The sequence below is a fragment of the Trichomycterus rosablanca genome, chromosome 13, assembly GCF_030014385.1.
Source record: "Trichomycterus rosablanca isolate fTriRos1 chromosome 13, fTriRos1.hap1, whole genome shotgun sequence".
NCBI classification, from domain to species: domain Eukaryota; kingdom Metazoa; phylum Chordata; class Actinopteri; order Siluriformes; family Trichomycteridae; genus Trichomycterus; species Trichomycterus rosablanca.
In genome coordinates this window covers 32960750-32987883 of record NC_086000.1, presented here as the reverse complement: position 1 = coordinate 32987883, position 27134 = coordinate 32960750, and the positions used below count along the sequence as shown (strand labels likewise).

General features: G+C 41.0%; 1 protein-coding gene across 1 annotated transcript in view; it reads right to left on the bottom strand.

The window, feature by feature from the left end:
* The window catches only part of foxn3 (forkhead box N3), a 172576-nt gene that overhangs the window by 40976 nt on the left and 104466 nt on the right, over positions 1 to 27134 (bottom strand). Inside the window, exon 4 of the mRNA XM_063007057.1 lies at positions 18294 to 18361. Within this exon, the coding sequence (XP_062863127.1) occupies positions 18294 to 18361 (68 nt within the window). The remainder of the gene's footprint in view (positions 1 to 18293; positions 18362 to 27134) is intronic.

Genomic DNA, 27134 nt, shown 5'->3' with positions numbered 1-27134 from the left:
TGGAAATCAGATGGCTCTAAATCCGGACTATAAGCGTCTCTCAGACACGACCAATTACTACTCCTCCCACCCTCACCACTTCCAACCAAAATATAAAAGTGCGGAAACTTTTTGAAGATCCCTTGTACAAACCCCATTTCCAGGAAAGTTGAACATTTTGTAAAATGCAATCTGTAATTTGTAAATTCTATTGAATCCATTGAAAAAAAAAATTCCAGTGGTTTTACTGATAAACTTCATTATGTTCTGTAAATAGAAACACATTTTTTTAAAATATTTATATGATGCCTGTAACACACTCCAAAAAAGTTGGGATAAAGGCACAATATTTATTTATTTATGTAGGATTTTAACGTCATGTTTTACACACTTTGGTTACATTCATGACAGGACAGGTAGTTACTGGTTACACAAGATTCATCATTTCAAGTGGACAAATGGACAATTTTGTATTTCCAATTCACCTGACTGTGGGAGGAAACCGGAGCTTCCGGAGGAAACATTTACATTTACATTTGTAGCATTTAGCAGATGCTTCTATCCAAAGTGATTTACAATTATGACCGAATACAGTTCCAAGCAATTGAGGGTTAAAGGCCAACTTGGCGGTGGTAAGGCTTGAACCTGCAACCTTCTGATTACTAGTCCAGTACCTTAACCACCGAGCTACCACTGTCCCCCAAGCAGACAGGGGGAGAACATGCAAACTCCACACAGACAGGATCACTTTACCTGGGAATCGGACCCAGGACCTTCTTGCTGTGAGGCGACAGTGCTACCCACCGAGCCACCGTGCTGCCCGACAGCGGCAGAATAAGAGTGAAAACTTTAAAGAGCAGCAACCTGGCACCACTAGGCTACAACTGCCTTATACAATTTGAGTGAGGGTTAAACGTTGCTCAGGGATCCAACTGTGACAACTTGGCAGCTGTGGAGCTTGAACCGGCAACCTTTTCATCACTATTCCAGTACCTTAACCGCTGAGCTATACATGTGAACAACCTTGAGAGACTCGTTCAAGGGCCCAACAGCAGCAACCTGGCAGTGGTGGGACTTGAACCAGCTAGGCTACAACTGCCTTATACAATTTGAGTGAGGGTTAAAGGTTGCTCAGGGGTCCAACTGTGGCAACTTGGCAGCTGTGGGGCTTGAACAAGCAACTTTCTGATCACTAGTCCAGTACCTTAACCGCTGCGCTTCACATGTGAACAACCTTGAGAGACCAGTGACTACAACTGGCAGTGGTGGAGCTCGAACTGGCAACCTTCTGATTACAATTCAGTAACCATAACCTCTGAGTTACCCCGCTCTAAAATACACCTCTGAGTTATTCTGCCCTAAAATACAGTCTGAGCAATTGAGGGTTAAGGGCCTTGCTCAAGGGCCTAACAGCAGTAACCTGGCACAGCTAAGCTACAACTGCCTTATACAATTTGAGTGAGGGTTAAAAATTGCTCAGGGGTCCAACTGTGACAACTTGGCAGCAACCTTCTGATAACTGGTCTAGTACCTTAACGCTGAACTTCACATATAAACAACCTTGAGAGACCAATGACTACGACTGACGAACAGCAATTAAATTATTAAGTTACAGAAAAGTCTAAGATGAGAGAAAACGTCTTGAGCTCTGGTTTATGACTGTTACTCAGTCATTCTGAGCAACTGAGGTGTGCTATTAATGCTATAAAAGGCAATAAAAATAATGTTAGGATCATGAACTGATGGGAAAAGGCATTGACACCAGACACCAGGCTTTGATAGATAAAGTGCTACAAAAACTTAGAGTATCTAGGCTGGATTTAAAACTAAAATTAGAAACAGGTGCTTCTGTGGACATTTTCTCCTAACACAGAGTTAAAATTGTGCCTTGCTTCTCAGACCCTGCGTGCTTCGTTTTACTGCTGGAATATGGAACTAATTTTAAAATAATTTTCTTCTGAGCATGGGGTCTGAGTTGCTATGCTTTAATGCTTCCTGGTTCAATTCAGCGAGTCAGTGCAGAGCAGAGGAGGCTACTAATGGCTCAGATGGAAACGTCTTCCAAAGACAGCACTTACAGTGCTGTGACAGTATAGTGTCTAAGCAATTGAGGGTTAAGGGCCTTGCTCAAGGGCCCAACAGTGGTCACCTGGCAGTGGTGGGGCTTGAAACAGCAACCTTTTCATTACTAGTCCAGTACCTTAACCACTAGGCTACAACTGCCCTTTTGGCCATACAGTGTACTTACAAAGACTGTTTTGGCAGTAAGTGTTCACAGCACCATATCGTACAGATTTAAATAAAGAGCATTTATCATTTAATAATAAATATTACAATTAAGTTTAAATCCTTTGAAGCTTACAGCTTTTAACACACGCTAGCTAAGTAGCTTTCTCATATAAATTAAATTAAACAAGCGAGCTAGAACAAAGACATCAGATTTATGTTATAATTAAATAAACCAGACACACCTCGATCTCCAGTACATTTCTTTATTCATTTCAACTCATGTTAAACACCAGACACGAAGCAACGCAGATAAGAAATTGTGTTCCCAATTTAGACGTTTTTGATAGTGACACACAGTTTAATTACTCCTTTGAGACAAGGAGGTGCTTGTTCACTTGAAATGAGAAATAAAAACACAACATGATTCTTATGTCACTGTAGCATTTATATAAAAAAAATATAATTTAATTCAGTTTCACAGACGTGTGATGTGTGTTCAGGGAAAAACAGAAGCTATATATAGTTTAAAACTGTGGGCATTAATATGAAACCCTACAGACTTCATTTCAAGGCTTTCCACAATATTTTGTTTTGTTGGGAATTTGTGCCTATTCAGTTAAATGAGCACATGAGAAAGAGAAGGTCTGACCTGCAATTGACCCCTCAATTTTGCCAGTTTGCCAGTTTAAGCTCCACCACTGCCAGTCGTAGTCATTGGTCTCCCAAGGTTGTTCACATGTGAAGCTCAGCTGTTAAGGTGCTGGACTAGTGATCAGAAGGTTGCTTGTTCAAGCCCCACAGCCAGGCAGGTTAAAACACATCACAGGAGCAATACGACTCCCAGTAATGGGCAGGGAAAAGCAGAAAAGGCTGGTACTAAAATCAGCAATCACCCAAAAACCCAAAAAAGACGGAAACAGGCTGGAGAAGAAATATCAGTCCGCTGGATTGCCACTTTTGCCAGCTATTTGATCCACCAGAGAGTAACAACCCAAGCTCCCAAAAAAAAAAAAAAAATGAGAAAAGAAAACTCAAAACACAGGTAATGAACATAAGTACAATAATAATAATAAAAAAAACATTATAATACATCAAAAATGTAGTCTCTCGTAATAGCTGCCTGCAGGAAATGCCACCACACCACCTCTGGAGGCAGCTTGCAACCAGAACGGTTCTCTTGTGACAGCTACACTCAGCAATGTCGCCAACAATAGACAAGAACAAGTACTCGCAAGCTGGGAAAAGGTCCAGTGGGCAAAGCTGGACAAGTTGTCAAATCTGCCTTCAGCCTGGCATAGCAGCCTAACGCACAAACAAAGAGATACACAGACAAACAAGCGGGCATAAAGACCAGCGCCACCTACCCAGCTAAAGTGAATCAGGCTTAATAAGGTACAGAATGCTTTTGAAGTGCAGTTTAAGGAGAGCTGGACTTTCAATTAATCGTAACCAGCTAACATGAGCTCAGCATTATCTGCAATTTGTGTCAACCCAAAATGCACATCCTTATTTTGTAGCAATAATGCATATAACAGGCAGAGATATACACATGTATAAAGTAGACATGGGCAACATACAGACCTGTGTGACTTTGATAAGAGCCAAATCTTTATAGCTGGACAACTGGGTCTCAAAGTGTCTTAAAAACAGTACCTGCGGGAAGCTTTGATGACAAGCTGTTTGTTTCTTTTTGTGGTTCTAATTACCCAAACTCTGGTTAGTGTGAGCTGTTTTACCATTTCCATGCAAGACAAGGTTTTCCAACAGGCTTGAAAAGTGCAAGGCAGTCCTAAGCATAAAGGGTCGGGGGAAAAGAAAGAGAAAGAAGAAAGAGGTGGTTTATTTGGATCACTTTTCATGGAGTGTGAAAAGGGCCTCCACAATCCCCAAATCAATCCCGACCTGCTGGAAACTGAGCTGAGAGGTGAGAGGTGCTTAGCTTGTACTGCAACGGCACAGAACAGTGATGGTGTGTGTGTGTGTGTGTGTGTGTGTGTGTTTCAGATGAAGAATAGGACTGATTAAGAGAGAACATAGTAAAAATAAGAATAAAGTAGACACAAGCTCTGCTGTTATTACACTACTGTTATTTCATGTTATTGCATTAAATAAAAGATGATGTTCCATAAACTTTGCTGATATTCAATAATTAACATGACTGACTATGTCTGTTTGAAGTCGGGGGGCATCCTGTATAAGGTATCCCTGCACAGAGCCCACTGGGCCCACTGAGAACGTGTTGTTTTTTATTAGGAAAACATTTTATCTCAGCTCAACCGTGTTTTACATAGTCGCTGTGGTGAAGCATCAACAGCTTCATAATACTGCTTTTTTCACACACTGTTGCCTAATTAATTTAATTCTGCTTAATTAGCATTCACCGTTAATTTGTTCATATTAGTAGCATTAATGTTAGTCTAATGTATAAAAATAAATGGTACATTTTACATAAACCTAGGTTTGCTATAATCACCACTGAGTTCAGTGGATGTAGTAGAGTCTGTTACTAAGTCCTGGTTTATTTTCCTAAAGAAAAATTTTAATGTAATTCTGTTAGTGTGTTGAACACCCCCCATCCCCCCAACACACACACATACACACACACACACACACACACACACTTACCAACTTTCTTCAAGATTCCTATTTTATATTCATATTCATTTTTCATCTCCATTCCCGACAAGTTTTGTGCTTTTGAGCTTTCCAATTAAAAAAAGACTTTGGTTTGAAGTCTTTTACATTTGTTTCTTATTTTTGTTCATCTGTTTAATAGCGAAACGTAAATATGGATTTAACGGCACTGTCATTTATGTTTGTTTGTAACGATTGCACTCCAACACAATTACAGTTGGTCAGGTGTATTGACCTACGTAGAACTGTGATTAAGTTTTTGACTGGACTTGGTACTGTTCTGTTATCAGGAATAAAAACTCAGAAACTCAGAACTCAGAACTCGTCAGAAACAAGGATTCTTTTATTGTATAAATGTTATAGATACAACTGTGCATCTACTTTAAATATATGATTTTATTATGTTTTTTTAATTAGTATTTTTTTATGTAGTCATATAGATTTATTTAGTCATTATTTTGACTCGTCACAGAATTTAAGCAGGTAATTCCAGTGCAACAGTTTTGAAATTTTACACCTTAAATGTAATTTCGCAACAAGCACACCTACATCACATTTTTAATTTCCTTCAAGATCAGTAGAGTATCTATCTATCTATCTATCTATCTATCTATCTATCTATCTATCTATCTATCTATCTATCTATCCATCCATCCATCCATCCATCCATCCATCCATCCATCCATCCATCCATCCATCCATCCATCCATCCATCCATCCATCCATCCATCCATCCTACGGTATACATAGCTTGGCAGGGCAGAGAAACCTGGGTTACAGTGTCATGCGCACCTACCGTGCCAGTAATGGCTGGCTCAAGGCATGGAGGCATAGATGACTCATTGTATTGGTTCCTTAAACCGACAGTCTCTGCCTCTCATTGAGCATTAATTTGCTCCATCACCACTGTGTTGCCGAATTCTTTGTTGACAATTCAAGTGGGCTTTTAATTCTTGAAATGTAACCTCACACAAATTGTAGACTTTTTTAAATTATACAATATATGGGCAAAAACTTTTGGACACCTGACCATGAGCTTTTTGGACATCCTTTGTTAAAAACAAAAGCTGTTGAAATAGCGACCTGTAGAGTGATCTTTGTAGCTATAACATTAGCCACTATTCTGAGAAGGTTTCTAACAAGTATATCTGTGGGAATTTGTGCCTATTCAGTCAAAATCTGTATGGCTGAGCACTGGTGTTGGTCAAGAAAGCTTTGATTGAAGCTCCAGTTTAATCCAGAGCTGTTGAGTTGGGCTGAGGTCAGGACTCTGTGGAGGCTACTGGAGTTTCCTTAAACCAAGCTTTTCTTCATGTCCTTCTGCTTGCTTTGTGCACAGGGGCACAGTCAGGCTGGAACAAGAAAGGACCTTCCCTAAACTATTGCTGTAATGTTGAAAGCATATGAATTCCTTTATATAATTGAAGTATTTTATAAATAAATGGGAACACAGTACCTACAGAGTTTGACACAGATTTGCCTCAGAACAGCATCAGTACTTTGTGGAATTGATTCTTCAAAGTATTAAAATGATTCCTTTGAGCTTTTGGTTTATTTTTGTATAACCACATCATACAATTACTGTAGATTTTATAAATGTACATGTACATTTTATTACATCACAGTGACCCTCTATTAAATTTAGATCTAGTGACTGGGGAGGTCTATGAACTACATTAAACTCGTCCCACTCATGGAACCACTTTAGGATAATGCATGCTTTATAACATTTGGCACATTATGAAACGGTCAGTAGCCATTATCAAACATTAATTAAAGGATGCATATGGTCAGCAATAATACTCAGATATGCTATGGCATTCAAACACTGCTTGACTGGTTTTAAGTGCCCAATGTTTGCCAAGAAACCATTCCTCACACCATTACAACGCCTAAACTGTTGATCGACTGCACACTGGCCTCATGAATTCAAGCAGTGTACAACAGATTCCGACCCTTCAATTTACACGTCAGAGAGAAAAACTGAGATTTAGCAGACCAAGCAAGGTTTTACCCTTTTCTAAATCCTTGAAACATTTGTGAGTGCATTGGTTGAGTGTGTGACGGAGCATGTTTTCCAGGGTTCATTTCTGCCTTTACACTAGTGTTTTGGCTGGTGCCGGACAAAATAGTTACTGAAAATAAAATATGGTCTAATGTAAAGTCCCATAGACACTACAAATCAAAGTCAATGTATTGTTGATTTATTCAGCGGTGGCAGAGGCTGAATGAATTAGATAGTCGTGTCCTTCATGTTGCCATTTTGGCCAGCAGAGGGGGCACAGAGGTGCAGATTATTGATGTAACTTTTGCTTAACTGACCATCACCTGCAACTATTTAGTGTTTAGTGTTAATTCGTTACAGGTGGAAGTTTTTCTATATATCACGGTTTCTCCTTCTTACACTTGCCAGCTCCTTTGTTGGCACTTCTGCTTTTTTACTGAAACGTGACACTGGGCTGCTCAGTACAGTCAGGTTTCTGCTTGTGTGCCATGCTTGCATACTAAAGCTTTCTGGGCAGCATTTTTGGGCTTCACAGCACCATGAAAGAGTGGATTACTTCCAAGGCAGTGGGACATACCTTTTTCAAAGAGGACCCCGCCTGTAAATCCACATTATGCATGAATTAAGCCAGTTGGTGTGTGGGGGTTCCACTTGTGCAATGTTTTTCCTTTTTTTGAGAACTGAGTCGTCGCGGATGGCCAAAGCAGCCTGACATCTAGTTCTCAGTTCTGCGCTATCCCTGCTCTGTCCACTTTCTCCGTCGTGGCTAATAATGTTCTTGTCTCTTTTATTGGTTACTTTGTTTTTGTTTTTTTGTTTTTTTTCACTGTATTTAACTGTGAATGTGTCTTTTTTTGCTAGTGGCTTGTTCTACCCTTGATTAAATATCTTCGGCTTGAGTTTTCTTTTAATTCTTGCAACCCTCCCTATTACAAATACAGTTTTTTTCTCTAATGAACAGTATCTATTTATCTGCTGAATTTATCATAGTTAATAAAAAAAATCAATAAACAATGGTGCAGAGGGTTGTTCCCTGAGAACTGAACTTTGAACCCTCGCGCAAAATCAACAAAACTTGGAATTTGACCAGGGTGTTCAAACATTTGCGTACAACAAATACAAATATGGCTTATTAACAAAACAAACTAAATGTGACTAACAGGTTATACTCATTGTTGATTAATAAAACATAGACACACATTATAAAATAAATGTTTATATAATAATGCATTTACTAAAGGGGCGGCATGGTGGCTCAGTGGGTAGTACTGTTGCCTCACAGCAAGAAGGTCCTGGGTTTAATCCCCAGGTGGGGCGGTCTGGGTCCTTTCTGTGTGGAGTTTGCATGTTCTCCCCGTGTCCGCGTGGGTTTCCTCCGACAGTCCAAAGATGTGTAAGTGAGGTTAACTAGAGATACAAAATTGTCCATGATTGTGTTTGATATTAAACTTGTGAACTGATGAATTTTGTGTAATGAGTAACTACTGTTCCTGTCATTGATGTAACCACAGTGTGTAAAACCTGATGTTACAAATCCTAATAAATAAATAAACATTTACTAAAGGGGCGGGTAGCACTGTCACCTAACAGCAAGAAGGTCCTGGGTTCGATCCCCAGGTGGGGCAGTCCGGGTCCTTTCTGTGCAGAGTTTGCATGTTCTCCCTGTATCTGCGTGGGCTTCCTCCAGGAGCTCCGGTTTCCTCCCACAGTCCAAAAACATGCAGTCAGGTTAATTGAAGACACTGAATTGCCCTATAAATGAATGGGTGTATGTGTGTGTGGGTGTGTATGTGTGTCTGCCCTGCGATTGACTGGCGCCCCGTCCAGGATGTTACTATGTGCCTTGCGCCCATTGAAAATCCATAAATGGATAAGCGGTTAAGACAGTGAGTGAGTAAGACATTTGCTAAAGGGGCGGCACGGTGGCTCAGTGGGTAGTATTGTCGCCTCACAGCAAGAAGGTCCTGGGTTCGATCCCCAGGTGGGATGGTCGGGGTCCTTTCTGTGTGGAGTTTGCATGTTCTCCCCGTGTCTGCATGAGTTTTCTCTGGCAGTCCAAAGATGTGCAAGTGAGGTTAATTAGAGATACAAAATTGTCCATGACTGTGTTTGACATTAAACTTGTGAACTGATGAATCTTGTGTAATGAGTAACTACCGTTTCTGTCATGAATGTAACCAAAGTGTAAAACATGATGGCACAATCCTAATAATAAATAAATAAATAAACATTTACTAAAGGATGCATGTAAAACATGCATGACATGATGCCAGCAGAAAAAAGCTTTTATTTTCAGTGATGCTGTTAAAAGCCCAGTTCAGGTTTCGGCATTTCATTTTTCAACCTTTTTGGATTTAATGAAAACAAAAAAAATAAAACTGGTTTTCGATAACATGGCAGGCTGACTTCACTGGGAGTTTCCTTTTTTCTAATATTACTCAAACATCTCAAATTAAAACTGTTTAAATGTTCTGACCGTGCAGATTTTTAAAAGGCAAAATTATAGCTCATTTTGCAGCCAGTAATTTCTTCAGTAATTTCACTGACATGATTACCACTGGTGTGTCTAAATCTTACACAATGATTTCCACTGGTTGCTGGTACACTCCACAAACTCCATTAAAATATAATGAGGACGGGCTATAACTCTCACATTTAGTGTTACTGCATGGGGCAACTGGTCAATATTCAGCGCTCACAAATGACCCAGCGCTAACTAAATCACGATAAGAAAAACATGTTAGAGTCATTCCAATTTTCCCCAGTTTCTCCAACTTGTGTAATTTATTAGACTCCAGAGCAAAGCCATTATAAATCATTTTAATGCTCCGTATACTCTAGAGTGAAATGACTGGCAGTCTCCAGAGACACTAAAGGTCTTTTTTCCAATACACAGCTCTAAACAAACCCCTGCTATTTTCTTAAATCATAAATGACACACAATCTCTTCAAAAACCCACAACAGACCCTATAAATAACACCCAGCTTCCTATCCCTGAGATATAATATCGTGTACATTATCTCTCGCTGTACCTGCAGAGTAAGAGAATCCGAGAGTGACTGAAAGTGATACATGACTGATAGAGGAAATGAAGCACCTCTGAATAAATAATAAACTGCTCATTTGTCAGTCGCCCCCTCAGCCATTTTGGGGTAAATCCCTGCCATTTCTAGCACTCAAGCTTTAACAGGCTGATGCATTTTACTAACCAGCCTTATCTGTATTCCAAATGCTATTGAATGTGAGAAATACCACATAAGCTTTTTGGTATCCGTAGCACCAAAAGAAAATATACAGGCAGCATTTTAGTGATATTTGAAGTAAGTAAATGATCCCTTAATGGTTAACATTTTTGTTTTTAAGAGCATCAGAATTTTGTGTGAGGCTGTATAACAGGTCCAGCTGCTGTGAAGATTGGCAGTGGCCATCGTTCGCAGAATGATGCCCACCTGCTATGCCATTATGGTATGGAGTTAATTTGCTGCAGCTGGAACAGCCTTTTATATACCGGTTTTGCTGGCTCATTGGGATTGTGCTGTATGGTATCCATTTCTTTTCGCCACGTAAATGCTCTGTGAGGTCGGTACTTTTGTTTCCGCTGGTTCACATGCCAACATTCTCAGTCAATGTTGCGATGCCTAAGCCATCAAAGTGCAACCGCTGTGGATGGGCAAGCTGCCTCCAGAAGTGGTATGAGGGCACCATAGATGGATGCTTCTCTTTTTCTCTCTTTTTTGTCTTTTTCTGATAATACTATAATATGCTGGACCATAGCTAGCTAGTGTTAATAACTCCCACTTTCCTCTTTGGTTTTGTATTTTACTGGAGGTTTATTGCCAGTGCTCTTAAGAGGTGAGAACATAAACCACATGGCCACCTGGGTTTTCTGATGTTCTCTGGGGATCGCTTAGGCCTATGTTCCTATGGGACATTCATTTTTTTCTGGGTGAGCATGTAGAGTGTGATATTCCATACTCCCCTAATGCACTTGTCTATCTGTTCTTTCACCTTTTTGCATTTTTAGTCGGCTCCTTTTGTTTTATTTGTTTCTGTTATTTTGGCCACCTTTTACTTTGTCATTTCTCTTTTGTTCGTGGCCTTTTAGCCAGCAGTTGAAGTCATAGGTTTACACCTGTGCTTCAGTGGCATGGCGACCTTGCCTGTTACTCTCACATGAGAAGCGACAGAGTGGATTTGATTGTTATTCGTCTCATACGCACACTTTTATGATGTTTCACCGCACCGCTCAAGCCTAGCGCTGTTTATTGTTAATTTGAAATTAAATTTAAAAAACACAAGGTATTACAAGGTACCTCTGTATTGAGGTTGGGGGGCTGAAAATGAGTGCAACAAAACAAAAGGAGTGTGTGTTGCAAAGGTTTTGGGGACCAAAGTCTAAGCTTTGCTTCTGGTCACTGTCTGTGAGGAGTTTTTCATATTCTGCTGTGTCTGCTTGGATTCCTTCTAGGTACAAAATGTGGTTTAGGGTACATGGATTTATGTGTGTGATAAATGGCCTTTATCCGTAAGCTTCATGTATTAGCCTCACGGTGCCAGAAACTAAAGAGAAAAATCTGGGCACCAAACTTCGCTGTCTTGGCTGTTTGACTGCTATTGGGATAAGTGGAAAATTGTGTAAATTGGAGCTATTTTATTGTCTTTGTTTACTATTTTCTCTGGCCTTATTCCAGCCTTCCACTGTACAAATGTCAAGTTTGTCACGTCGGGTAGTTGATTCTCCGCCTGCTATTACCTACTCTGCTTCTAACTGACACTGAGTGACACAGCAGTGCACTTTTCCTAGCAGAATTTTCTAATGCATTGTTTTTAGCATTAAGCAGACAGCTTTGAAGCTCTCTGTCTGTGATCTGTACCAAATGTTTCCCTGCACCCTGTCACAAAGAGGAAAAAAAAAACAAAGAAGAAGAAATAACAGGTTTGTGCTAATGAATTACTCACTGAGACACTTCACAAAATCTATGCTAATTACAACAAGCTAGCATCTTTGCGCTTACTTAATTAGAAGAATGGATAATAGATAATGGGTGTGCAGCGGCTGGGCTTTGGAGGCAGATAAAAGTGAAGGCTCAGGGGGCTAAGCTTAACTCTTTGAGCTTTGCATACAGAGGTGTGTTAGCATGTGCATGCTAAGTGCTTGCACCCAGCAGATGGCCCTCCTACGCACGTGGCAGACGTTACAGGTGCATCCTGGGCCACGGTCGCCTCCCCGCGCTCCGTATAATATCACAGCCACAAAGGAGTTTACAAAACACTCTGCTAACTACCAATTACAGCGAGCAAGCCGACGCCTGCACGGGCGCCTCTCTGCAACTCTCTAAAGGTAGCGTTCCCACGAGTGTGTCACGAAGGCTGAATTATTCAAAGTGTGTGCGAGAGATGCCAGCAGAATGATACGCAGAATGGTAAGAAAAAAAGGTGCATGACTACGACCCACTTTTCTACCCTAATTCGTCTTTAAAATGAAAGCTGGCAAAGCGAAGTCGTTTCACGTCGTGTTATTAGACGTAAATTAAAATAAGCACGAGCTGTCAAACAGCACGGCTAACACACACTGTTCAATCACAGTAAAAATCTCCTTCAGCACTGACACAGATGATCTATTAGCCACTGTAAAATGCCAGCAGGTTAATTAAATCCCAGAGACAACGACCAAAACAACAGTGGATGGAATCAAACAAGAGAAAATCGAGACTTGAGGACGTCTGAAAACACTTCACTCACAGAATAGAAATAGAAACTCTATTAGAAAAGCAGAGATGAAAACATTAGGTGACCAGAATCAATTCAGGTCAGTAATTATTACCTCATATACTGACTTAATTAAAAACAAACAAACCAGCAATACAGGAGTGCATATTAATTATATGTTAAATGTTTTAAGACTTCCTATAAAACAAATAATGTAGGCAAGTGATTTCCTTTCTTTTTTTTATAGTCAGTATGGTTTTCTAATGTGCTTTTTTTTTCTCTTTTTCTCAGATTTCCCCCCGAATTTTCTCCACCAAAATCTAGTCGTATCCAATTACCTTCACCTCTATCGATACAACCCTCCACTGCTGACTGAGAAGCTTCGCAACTGACGCACGCCCCCTCTGACACATGGGCAGTACCGACTGCCTCTTTTCACCTGCACGAGGTGAGTATATATGCAGATCAGCTTTGTGTATGGAGAGCCACACACTAATTTTAAGGTCATGTTTTACACTTTGTTTTAATTCATGACAAGACAGGTAGTTACTGGTTTCACAAGATTCATCAGTTCAAGTTTAATGTCAAACACAGTCACGGCCAATTTTGTATCTCCAATTCACCTCACTTGCACGTCTTTGGACTGTGGGAGGAAACTGGAGCTCCCAGACACCGGGAGAACATGCAAACTCCACACAGAAATGACTCAGACCCAACCTGGAAATCAAACCCAGGACCTTCTCACTATGAGGCGACGGTGCTACCCACAAAGCCACTGTGCCGCCATGCTATAAAAATAAAGCTGACTTGATCTTAAGGGTAAGGGTGTTAAATCTGAATCAGTCAGCACCTATTGGATGTGCTTTGCTCTACAAATTGTCAATGTTTTTTGCCTGATCTGTGTTTGATAGTGTGATGTTAATAACATGAGCCAGCAGTTAGTACTTTTCAAGAGATTTAAAAGTTGCAATTTGTGAATTCATTCTGATTTTCAAATTTTAATATATAAAATTTGTTTGCATGTGAGTCTGCATGTCTTAAACTGCACTCAAACTGCCAGATAATGAGTTGTGCTTACAAATGTGCTTTAACAAATTAAAGAAAAATCAAATCAGATTTTTGAAATACCAACTATTATAATAAGCCTATATATATATATATATATATATATATATATATATATATATATATATATATATATATATATACACACACACCGGTCGGCCATAACATTAAAACCACCTCCTTGTTTCCACACTCACTCTCCATGTTATCAGCTCCAACTACCATATAGAAGCACTTTGTAGTTCTGTAGTTACTGACTGTAGACCATCTGTTTCTCTGCATGCTTTGTTATCCCCCTTTCATGCTGTTCTTCAATGGTCAGGACCCCCACAGGACCACCACAGAGCAGGTATTATTTAGGTGGTGAATCAATCTCAGCACTGCAGTGACACTGACATGGTGGGGGTGTGTTAGTGTGTGTTGTGCTGGTATGAGTGGATCAGATACAGCAGCGCTGATGAAGTTTTTAAACACCTCACTGTCATTGCTGGACTGAGAATAGTCCACCAAACAAAAGTATCAGCCAACAGCGCCCTGTGGGCAGCATCCTGTGACCACTGATGAAGGTCTAGAAGATGACCGACTCAAACAGCAGCAATAGATGAGCGATCGTCTCTGACTTTACATCTACAAGGTGGACCAACTAGGTAGGAGTGTCTAATAGAGTGGACAGTGAGTGGACACAGTATTTAAGTCCAGCAGCACTGCTGTGTCTGATCCACTCATACCAGCACAACACACACTAACACACCATCACCATGTCAGTGTCACTGCAGTGCTGAGAATGATTCACCACCTAAATAATACCTGCTCTGTGGGGGTCCTGTGGGGGTCCTGACCATTGAAGAACAGGGTGAAAGCAGATTAAAAAAGTATGTAGAGAAACAGATGGACTACAGTCAGTAATTGTAGAACTACAAAGTGCTTCTATATGGTAAGTAGAGCTGAAGAAACAAGGAGGTGGTTTTAATGTTATGGCTGAGCGGTGTAAATATACAGTGTATCACAAAAGTGAGTACACCCCTCACATTTCTGCAAATATTTTATTATATCTTTTCATGGGACAACACTATAGAAATAAAACTTGGATATAACTTAGAGTAGTCAGTGTACAACTTGTATAGCAGTGTAGATTTACTGTCTTTTGAAAACAACTCAACACACAGCCATTAATGTCTAAATAGCTGGCAACATAAGTGAGTACACCCCACAGTGAACATGTCCAAATTGTGCCCAAATGTGTCAATATTTTGTGTGACCACCATTATTATCCAACACTGCCTTAACCCTCCTGGGCATGGAATTCACCAGAGCTGCACAGGTTGCTACTGGAATCCTCTTCCACTCCTCCATGATGACATCACGGAGCTGGTGGATGTTAGACACCTTGAACTCCTCCACCTTCCACTTGAGGATGCGCCACAGGTGCTCAATTGGGTTTAGTCCATCACCTTTACCTTCAGCTTCCTCAGCAAGGCAGTTGTCATCTTGGAGGTTGTGTTTGGGGTCGTTATCCTGTTGGAAAACTGCCATGAGGCCCAGTTTTCGAAGGGAGGGGATCATGCTCTGTTTCAGAATGTCACAGTACATGTTGGAATTCATGTTTCCCTCAATGAACTGCAGCTCCCCAGTGCCAGCAACACTCATGCAGCCCAAGACCATGATGCTACCACCACCATGCTTGACTGTAGGCAAGATACAGTTGTCTTGGTACTTCTCACCAGGGCGCCGCCACACATGCTGGACACCATCTGAGCCAAACAAGTTTATCTTGGTCTCGTCAGACCACAGGGCATTCCAGTAATCCATGTTCTTGGACTGCTTGTCTTCAGCAAACTGTTTGCGGGCTTTCTTGTGCGTCAGCTTCCTTCTGGGATGATGACCATGCAGACCGAGTTGATGCAGTGTGCGGCGTATGGTCTGAGCACTGACAGGCTGACCTCCCACGTCTTCAACCTCTGCAGCAATGCTGGCAGCACTCATGTGTCTATTTTTTAAAGCCAACCTCTGGATATGACGCCGAACACGTGGACTCAACTTCTTTGGTCGACCCTGGCGAAGCCTGTTCCGAGTGGAACCTGTCCTGGAAAACCGCTGTATCACCTTGGCCACCATGCTGTAGCTCAGTTTCAGGGTGTTAGCAATCTTCTTATAGCCCAGGCCATCTTTGTGGAGAGCAGCAATTGTATTTCTCACATCCTCAGAGAGTTCTTTGCCATGAGGTGCCATGTTGAATATCCAGTGGCCAGTATGAGAGAATTGTACCCAAAACACCAAATTTAACAAAAGTGTTGTCCCATGAAAAGATATAATGAAATATTTGCAGAAATGTGAGGGGTGTACTCACTTTTGTGATACACTGTATATACTGTATATACAGTGTATCACAAAAGTGAGTACACCCCTCATATTTCATTATATCTTTTCATGGGACAACACTATAGACATGAAACTTGGATATAACTTAGAGTAGTCAGTGTACAACTTGTATAGCAGTGTAGATTTACTGTCTTCTGAAAATAACTCAACACACAGCCATTAATGTCTAAATAGCTGGCAACATAAGTGAGTACACCCCACAGTGAACATGTCCAAATTGTGCCCAAATGTGTCGTTGTCCCTCCCTGGTGTCATGTGTCAAGGTCCCAGGTGTAAATGGGGAGCAGGGCTGTTAAATTTGGTGTTTTGGGTACAATTCTCTCATACTGGCCACTGGATATTCAACATGGCACCTCATGGCAAAGAACTCTCTGAGGATGTGAGAAATAGAATTGTTGCTCTCCACAAAGATGGCCTGGGCTATAAGAAGATTGCTAACACCCTGAAACTGAGCTACAGCATGGTGGCCAAGGCCATACAGCGGTTTTCCAGGACAGGTTCCACTCGGAACAGGCTTCGCCAGGGTCGACCAAAGAAGTTGAGTCCACGTGTTCGGCGTCATATCCAGAGGTTGGCTTTAAAAAAATAGACACATGAGTGCTGCCAGCATTGCTGCAGAGGTTGAAGACGTGGGAGGTCAGCCTGTCAGTGCTCAGACCATACACCGCACACTGCATCAACTCGGTCTGCATGGTCGTCATCCCAGAAGGAAGCTGACGCACAAGAAAGCCCGCAAACAGTTTGCTGAAGACAAGCAGTCCAAGAACATGGATTACTGGAATGCCCTGTGGTCTGACGAGACCAAGATAAACTTGTTTGGCTCAGATGGTGTCCAGCATGTGTGGCGGCGCCCTGGTGAGAAGTACCAAGACAACTGTATCTTGCCTACAGTCAAGCATGGTGGTGGTAGCATCATGGTCTTGGGCTGCATGAGTGTTGCTGGCACTGGGGAGCTGCAGTTCATTGAGGGAAACATGAATTCCAACATGTACTGTGACATTCTGAAACAGAGCATGATCCCCTCCCTTCGAAAACTGGGCCTCATGGCAGTTTTCCAACAGGATAACGACCCCAAACACAACCTCCAAGATGACAACTGCCTTGCTGAGGAAGCTGAAGGTAAAGGTGATGGACTAAACCCAATTGAGCACCTGTGGCGCATCCTCAAGTGGAAGGTGGAGGAGTTCAAGGTGTCTAACATCCACCAGCTCCGTGATGTCATCATGGAGGAGTGGAAGAGGATTCCAGTAGCAACCTGTGCAGCTCTGGTGAATTCCATGCCCAGGAGGGTTAAGGCAGTGCTGGATAATAATGGTGGTCACACAAAATATTGACACATTTGGGCACAATTTGGACATGTTCACTGTGGGGTGTACTCACTTATGTTGCCAGCTATTTAGACATTAATGGCTGTGTGTTGAGTTATTTTCAGAAGACAGTAAATCTACACTGCTATACAAGTTGTACACTGACTACTCTAAGTTATATCCAAGTTTTATTTCTATAGTGTTGTCCCATGAAAAGATATAATAAAATATTTGCAGAAATGTGAGGGGTGTACTCACTTTTGTGATACACTGTATATATATACGGTATATATATATATATACAGTATATATACTATTATAATAAGAAATATATTAGTTGTACATTCTGACCAGCCAGCAAACTTAAATGAATAACATAAAAAAGTTTTATAAAGGTTGTGGTGACTTAAATAAAAGTCCAGATACTTGATTAACTTTTGTAAAACAAAGCCGAGGCTCTGAGCTCTCATGACTCATGTGCTTTATTTTTTCTCTACAGAAGTGATCTGCTTTCTGTGTTTCTCTCTAGGATGACTGGAGCTCAGAATACAGACCAACTGGTCAATGACAAAAGCAAAGCGCTGGTTTAAACCTAATCCCCCTCTGAATGCTACTGATAGCTCTGAGTTAAACACAGAAAAAAGAGAAATTCGGCTGGATTACAGTAACAGAAGGAGACGACTATGTAAATTCAAAAACCAAATTAAAAAGCAGGCAGGAAAAATGGATTCGGATTTGGAGAGGCTTCTTTTAAATCCAGAACAAACATAACACGCACCCTCTGCACTGATTCCTCTATGAGGCAGCCAGGTGCGTGAATGTGAGCCCTTTGTTTTGTTCGAGCTTGTCTAAAGACCGTGCAAATAAAACTGAGATTCCTTGTTTTCGGCTCTTTGAAGTGAATCAGAAATACAGGTTTGGATTTCGCAGAACCAAATCAGCCTTTGTGTGTGAAAAAGAGAGGAAGAAGGTTGATTCACAGTACCTGGTAGGAGGACCCCCTTGTTTTTTCTGTAGAAGTGATTCCCTGGCCAAATTGGAGGACTGGACACGCTGAAAAAGAGAAAAGAGATGAAATGTAAACATAATGTACTGTATGTAATTGCATAAGTGGATGTACAGGGAGTATCTTAAGTCTCAGACCACTAGTAAGAATGCTTCTTTTGACTGGGGAAGTCACTTGGATGAGTGACGAAACATATCCCCACACCAAACTTTGTGTGTAGATGAACTGACTCAACTTTGTGGATTTGTGTACCTGGATATACTGTATATATATATATATATACAGGTATATACATATATATATATATATATATATATATATATATATATATATATATATATACAGTGTATCACAAAAGTGAGTACACCCCTCACATTTCTGCAAATATTTCATTATATCTTTTCATGGGACAACACTATAGACATGAAACTTGGATATAACTTAGAGTAGTCAGTGTACAACTTGTATAGCAGTTTAGATTTACTGTCTTCTGAAAATAACTCAACACACAGCCATTAATGTCTAAATGGCTGGCAACATAAGTGAGTACACCCCACAGTGAACATGTCCAAATTGTGCCCAAAGTGTCAATATTTTGTGTGACCACCATTATTATCCAGCACTGCCTTAACCCTCCTGGGCATGGAGTTCACCAGAGCTGCACAGGTTGCTACTGGAATCCTCTTCCACTCCTCCATGATGACATCACGGAGCTGGTGGATGTTAGACACCTTGAACTCCTCCACCTTCCACTTGAGGATGCGCCACAGGTGCTCAATTGGGTTTAGTCCATCACCTTTACCTTCAGCTTCCTCAGCAAGGCAGTTGTCATCTTGGAGGTTGTGTTTGGGGTCGTTATCCTGTTGGAAAACTGCCATGAGGCCCAGTTTTCGAAGGGAGGGGATCATGCTCTGTTTCAGAATGTCACAGTACATGTTGGAATTCATGTTTCCCTCAATGAACTGCAGCTCCCCAGTGCCAGCAACACTCATGCAGCCCAAGACCATGATGCTACCACCACCATGCTTGACTGTAGGCAAGATACAGTTGTCTTGGTACTTCTCACCAGGGCGCCGCCACACATGCTGGACACCATCTGAGCCAAACAAGTTTATCTTGGTCTCGTCAGACCACAGGGCATTCCAGTAATCCATGTTCTTGGACTGCTTGTCTTCAGCAAACTGTTTGCTGGCTTTCTTGTGCGTCAGCTTCCTTCTGGGATGACGACCATGCAGACCGAGTTGATGCAGTGTGCGGCGTATGGTCTGAGCACTGACAGGCTGACCTCCCACGTCTTCAACCTCTGCAGCAATGCTGGCAGCACTCATGTGTCTATTTTTTAAAGCCAACCTCTGGATATGACGCCGAACACGTGGACTCAACTTCTTTGGTCGACCCTGGCGAAGCCTGTTCCGAGTGGAACCTGTCCTGGAAAACCGCTGTATGACCTTGGCCACCGTGCTGTAGCTCAGTTTCAGGGTGTTAGCAATCTTCTTATAGCCCAGGCCATCTTTGTGGAGAGCAACAATTCTATTTCTCACATCCTCAGAGAGTTCTTTGCCATCAGGTGCCATGTTGAATATCCAGTGGCCAGTATGAGAGAATTGTACCCAAAACACCAAATTTAACAGCCCTGCTCCCCATTTACACCTGGGACCTTGACACATGACACCAGGGAGGGACAACGACACATTTGGGCACAATTTGGACATGTTCACTGTGGGGTGTACTCACTTATGTTGCCAGCTATTTAGACATTAATGGCTGTGTGTTGAGTTATTTTCAGAAGACAGTAAATCTATACTGCTATACAAGTTGTACACTGACTACTCTAAGTTATATCCAAGTTTCATGTCTATAGTGTTGTCCCATAAAAAGATATAATGAAATATTTGCAGAAATGTGAGGGGTGTACTCACTTTTGTGATACACTGTATATATATATATATATATATATATACTGTATATATATATACAGTACAACCCCAAATCAGAAAAAATTGGGACAGTAGGGAAAATGCAAATAAAATAAAAACACAGTGTTCCTTACATTTACTTTTTTTGATTGCAGTCTAAACTCAAGATATTTTATGTTTTGTCTGCTCAACTTTTTTACATCCATTCCTGCATTTCAGGCCTGCAACACATTCCAAAAAAAGTTGGGACGGGGGCAATTTAGGGCTAGTAATGAGGTGAAAACACTAAATAATGATGTGATTCCAAACAGGTGATGTCAACAGGTGATTGTAATCATGGTTTGGTACAAAAGCAGCATCCAGGTAAGGCTGAGTCTTTGATGAGCAAAGATGATCAGAGGACCTTTCATGACACCCAAGGAAACTGTACAATAAAAATAAAGAAAATCTAAGCAAAATTATAAATAAAATACACATTTACAAACATGGAAAACACCAAACATGTGGCACAGTTCTGAGTCACCCAAAAGCCAGCTGGAAAAGATGAGTTTTGAGACGGGTTTTGAACACAGCTGCAAATGAGCAGGCACGTAGCTCAAGAGGGAGAATATTCCACAACTTGGGGCCTGCGACACTGAATGCCCTATCACCAATTGTACGTAATTTAGAGGGGGGAACATTTAACAGATGCCGGGTGGAAGAGCGAAGAGACCGAGCTGGAGAGTATGATGTTAGCAGACTTCCAAGATATGAAGGTGCGAGGCCTAGAGATCTAAAAACCAGCACCAACAGTTTATATTGTATTCTGTATTGTACTGGAAGCCAATGTAGGTGTTTTAAAGTTGGGGTGATGTGCTCCCAAGATCTAGTATGGGTTAAAATCTAGGGTTACAATGAACCTCAAAGAAAGATTGGAAGGGATTTGCATAATTTACCCACTACATTGCATAATATCATTAAACAACTCAAGGTATCAGGAGGAATTTCAGTGTGTAAAGGCCAAGGGCGCACGCTTAAGCTGAACACTCGTGATCTTCGATCCCTCAGACGGCGCCACATCAAGAATCGCCAACAATAGCTGAAATAACCACATGGGTGAGGGATTACTTTGGCAAACTTTTGTCAAGCTCTACAATACAGAGTTACTGCACAAATGCCACTTAAAACTTTACTGTGCAAAAAAGAAGCCTTATGTTAACCATGTCCAGAAGTGACGTCGACTCCTCTGGGCTCGGAGGCATCTAGGATGGACCAGCAATCAGCATTTCGCAAAAAAAACTTGGCAAAGGTCATTTGCACTTCTGTGATGGCAGCATTAATGTAGAAAAAAAAGTATATTGAGATCTTAGAGCAACATATGTTGCATCATCTTTTCCAGGGACGTCCATGCATTTTTCAGCAAGACAATGCAAAACCACATGCTGCACACACGTGTGTGTGTGTGTGTGTGTGTGTGTGTGTGTGTGTGTGTGTTCTACTGTAAATAGTTTTCATAATATTTTATTGAATAGTTTGTAGTCAGGTTATTGTATTGAATCTCATTGCACTGTTGCAGTAAATGCTTTTGCCAATTTTTGTTATGAGAAGCAGGCAGCACCACTCCAAAGATAAACAGAGCAAAGCAGTTGCACTATTGGTCACAGACGATAGTTTGCAGGAAAACCTTTCACATACTTAAACTCTATGAAATTTTGCCTGGTTTAAATGTTAAATGTTATTCACACTGGAAATTGGCATCGGTTTTTGCCATAAACTCAATTTTAAAAACTGACATGCTAAATCATGGTGCGATTGCAGCATTAGTGAGGTCACAGTCTGAGTTTCAATTCATTCCAAAGCTGCTAGATGGGGCTGAGATCCGGGTTTTATGGAGGTCAGTCAATTTCTTTTTCACGCTCAACTCAGCATACTATTTTTTATGGATTCTACCTTGTGCACAGGACATTATTCAGGTAATGACTTTTCCAAACTTTTGCCACAAACAAGGAACAACACGCTTTTTAACATTTTTTTTTACATTTTTAAATGTCACTGGCTGCTAGTGCAAGATTTTCTGTCACTGAAACAAAGGGGTCCAAATGACCAGATAAGCTCAGGTTACTTTTTCTCCTCTGCCATTCTAAAAGGCTGGCACTACAGCAGCCGACGTATTATTGAATGCATTATTCTCCCGGCATCCGCACGTCCAGACACTGTGTTTTATGATGATGTGTTTTACACCACTGTGCATGATAATCTTGCTTGTGACAGCGTGGCGATGGAAAACCCACCTAGAAAGCTAAGTGTGAACAGATCCTGGGCTGATGTGCTTAAGCAGTTACTGGTCCTGGTCTGTGGGCTTGTGCTTTTATGGACGACATGTCGCTGTGCCTAGACATGTTCACTTTACAATAATAGTTGACCATTTTTTTTTAGTTTACAGGATATGAATTTAATACCTGCTGCAAGTTTTTATCCATGGGCATTGCACTTGTGTATGATTCTGCACCTGAAAGCAATAAATAAGACAGAAACAGCCAATAGGGCAGTTGTAGCCTAGCGGTTAGGGTACTGGACTAGTAATCAGAAGGTCGCTGGTTCAAGCCCCACAACTGACAGGTTGCCACTGTTGGGCCCTTGAGCAAGGCCCTTAACCCTCAGTTGCTAAGACTATATACTGTCACAGTGATGTATGTTGCTTTGGATAAAAGCGTCTTCTAAATGCTGAAAATGTAAATGCACTACTCAAAATGCTTGTCCACATATTTTTGGCTATGTAGTGTTGTGTACCGGTGTGACAAGCCATGTGACAAAATAAAAACAAACATATAACAAACAGTCTGAGTCTTAGTCGTAGTAAAAAAAAGCCACATTTATTCCCATAAAGTGATATGCAGTGTTTAGACGTGATCACAGAGGAAGGTAGTTGTTATATTATATTTCTAAATGGACCCTTAGCAGTGTTAATCATTGCTTTTACTTGCTAAAATGACAAGCTTGCCGACGTTGGGCTTCAGGAGCGAGGCATAAGGCTGCACAGTGGGACGCTCTTCAGACTGAATTACAGCCTGCACTGGTCACACTATTGTACTGAAATGAACTCAACGTTCAGCAGGACTGAGTCAGCCCTCAGCGCTTCAATCCAGCAGGAAAATAACACGTTTCACATGCAGTGTTTGTAAAGTAGCTCAAAACAAGGTTGAGCAATGTGCAGTTTCAATAAAACTGGGTTAAAATAACAGACTGCTATAATCCTGGTTTATTCTTTACCTAAAGTGCTTCAGAGAGCCACTAAAAACAAACTTCTGGGACTATGGAGAGGTTATTGTTGTTAAAACAGTAGGTTTTTGGTTGGTTATTACACAAGCTATGGAAATAGAACAGGAAGGCTGAATTTTTTTCCACCACTGTACAAACACAGACATAAAGACAACAGACAAACATTATATGGCTAACAAATTGGACACCAAAACATTACAACTGAACACATGGGCGATAAAATGGAGTTAGTCCTCATCAAACTGTTAATAAAACCGTTCACTTTGGAAAGATTTGCCATTGTGGTTTATTTAATAATTTTGCCATAAATAAGCATTATAGCTATACATAGCTATATCAGGAACTTTAAGCTATGGAAATTAAAACAAGAAGAATTTTGTTTTAGGGATTAACAACAAAATTTAAACTATACAGCCTAAAGTATGTATACACCTGATCATGAGCTTGGTGGAAAACACATTCTAAAACCATGAACATTAATACACAGATGCAGCACATTCAGGTTTAGTGGGGTTGACATCAGGGCTCTGTGCAGAATACTGGAGTTCCTCCACATCAAGCTTTTCAAACCTTTGTGCTTTGTGCACAGTGGCACAGTCATACTGAAATAAAAAGGGTCTTTCCAAGATTTTCCAGAATTAACTTTCTTTTGAACATATAATTAAATTTTCAATAACTGCTTTGTCTATTTTAGGGTCACAAACATTTAAAGCAAGGCAGAAACACACCATGGACAGGACACACACCCATACACAACCCTAGGGACCTGACCTAGGGTCAATTAAAAGTAGCCAGTTCATCCTTTTCATGTTTTTTGGAAGTGAAAGAAAACTGTACCTGGACATTAGAAGAACATCAGAAACTCTTTACAGATAGTGAATGGAAGCAAGGATCGAACCCTGGACCTCAGAAAACATGTTGATGTTCAGCACACACTCTACTAGCTAAGCATTACATTTACATTTCTGGCATTTACCAGACGCTTTTATACAGAGCAACTTACAGTATTGTGACTGTATATTGCTCAAAGGTCCAACAGTGGCAACCTGTAAAGGGGCTTGAACCAGCAACCTTTTGATTTCTAGTACAGTTCCTTAACCGCTAGGCTACAACTGCCCTAAGCCAATGTGTTAATCACATTTTCTTTTTTTTAATATGTGACTAAAGGCAACCATTGATGCTATTTTAAAGCAAATTGTTTGCCATTGTTCTATTATGCAAGTCTTCAGCTGCACAACCATATGGTGCCACTGATGCTGTATAATGCTCAAAAATGTCTGAACTGCAGACAGGACAGTCTAGCACCTAAGAGCGCACTTCCATTATGCTGCAATTTTGTTGTAATACATGAGAAATGTGACTTGACTAGTTCTCCTCTGAATCTACCTAAAAAGATGTAGTCTAGGTATCACATGTAGGTTCAATATTTGTATGTAATGTCCCAACCTGCCATGTCTCCACTGTATGGCAGGTGTATGTGTGGGGGGATGTTGCAGATTGATGCATAAGTGTAGTTTCCACATGTTACACATGCCTGCCCAGAACAAAAGGAATGTTTGTAGGACATAAGCCTACGCTGTTCCTGTTGAATGTCAAAAAACTCAGACCATACGCTCATTCATCAGGGGCATCAGCCATAAGCCCCCAGTGCAGTGTATGGCCGCTGAGGAAAGTAGGAAGATTAGATAAAAGGAAAAAGATAACACAAAAAAGTTATCACAACATTAGCTACTCAGTCCACCAGCATATGATAACTCACGTTTTTGAAAAAATGACATAAAAAACAGAGGAACCCCGGGTGGAAATTTAAAAGGAGCAGAGCAGCCACTCCATCACTAATGCAGTCTGTGTCCAGTGTAGCTCTATCTGTGGGCACTGGCCGAGTTCCTCTGAAAGTTGATCACAGAATACCAGCTTATGAATGGGTGAAAACAAAAGTACCAACCTTGCAGAGCCTGCAGGTGTCAAAAGGCGTAAACACCATATAGCACAATGTCAGTGAGTCAACCATAACGAGGCCAGTATATAAATACATAGCCGGTATGTAAAGGGCACTCCCAAACAGAGACTGTATGATGGGACAGTGGTAGCCTAGTGGGTAGAGCTTTGGGCTATCAACTGAAAGGTTGAGAGTTCGAATCCCAGCTCTGCCATACAGCCACCTTAACCCTCTCTGCTCCAGGGGCGCCGTACAATGGCTGACCCTGCGCTCTGACCCCATCTCCCAAACAAGCTGGGATACACAAAGAAAGAATTTCATTGTACTGTACGTCTGTATATGTATGTATGACAAATAAAGACATTCTATTCTATTATAATAGCAGGTTGGTATGATTCTGCAACACATGTCCTTGCTGATCTCTACACCAGGTGAACATGTTACAGTTTATTAGGTTATTCTTTTGGTTAGTTTTTGTTTCCTGCAATTAGATTCATTATCTAATATCCTAGGTGCATGATTACATCTGGCACGTCTGTATAACAAGATTCTTACCAATTGTCACAATTCGGTACTGGAAAATCTAACCACTGTCAAACATTTAAGCAGCATCTCCCTAATCCTGATGCTCTATCTCAGCCTCAGGTGAGTAAATCCCTTGCTTAAGTTGAAGCTTCATTCTTAATCAATACTCAGTCTTTTCAGTCCAGCGTGAAAAGTTTAAACACTTCTGTTTTGAAGAATCAATGAACAAGCGTCTTTGTTCATCTATCCAAGTGCACATCCAACCATCCTAAAAATCTGGACGGCAGTTCAGAAGAATGTAACAGACTCAGTTTCATAATCTGTAAAAAGTAACTAGTTCTTTTTGTCTCCTACAGGAAATAAGGTCAATTTGTTTGATGCTTTGCGAGAGGTGTTTTTTGCACCCTGGGATTGACTGCAGATGTTGAGGTATCACCAGCGTGATTATAGAGAAGTGTTTGCTTGACCAGACTGGCTGTTTTTCTCACGCAGTGTGTTTCGCCATCCTTGCATTCCCAGCAGGGTCTGTGGCACCACTAACACTGGCAGGCATTGGCACTGTGATTTTCCTCTTTCTAATCTTCTTACGGTATATTAACTCATTGAAAATAAGTGCAACAAAGGCAAATATGTGAAATTTTGAGTGCTTTCGTCTACCCAAAGAATTTAAAAGCCTTGCTTTAGATGTGACGTGTTTACAGTTTGTGCAGCTCAGTGACAGTTGGGGTTGATTGGGTGGTTGACAGGGGGTGTGATTTGAAATCATATTCATTTATTTATTAGGATTTTAACATTATGTTTTACACACTTTGGTCACATTCATGACAGGACAGGTAATTATTGGTTACAGAAGATTAATCAGTACAAATATTTTAATTTCAAACACAGTCGTGGACAATTTTGTATCTCCAGTTCACCTCACCGCACGTCTTTGGACTGTGGGAGGAAACCGGAACTCCCGAAGGAAACCCACACAGACACAGGGAGAACATGCAAACTCCACACAGAAAGGACCCAGAGTGCTCCACCTGGGAATTGAATCCAGGACCTTCTTGCTGTGAGGTGACAGTGCTACCCACTGAGCCACCGGACTGCCCAATTTAAAATCATACAATCATGGTACCTGATCTATCATTGTTTTTACATATTTAGCATACAGTTTGAGACATTGCTTGTACTTTA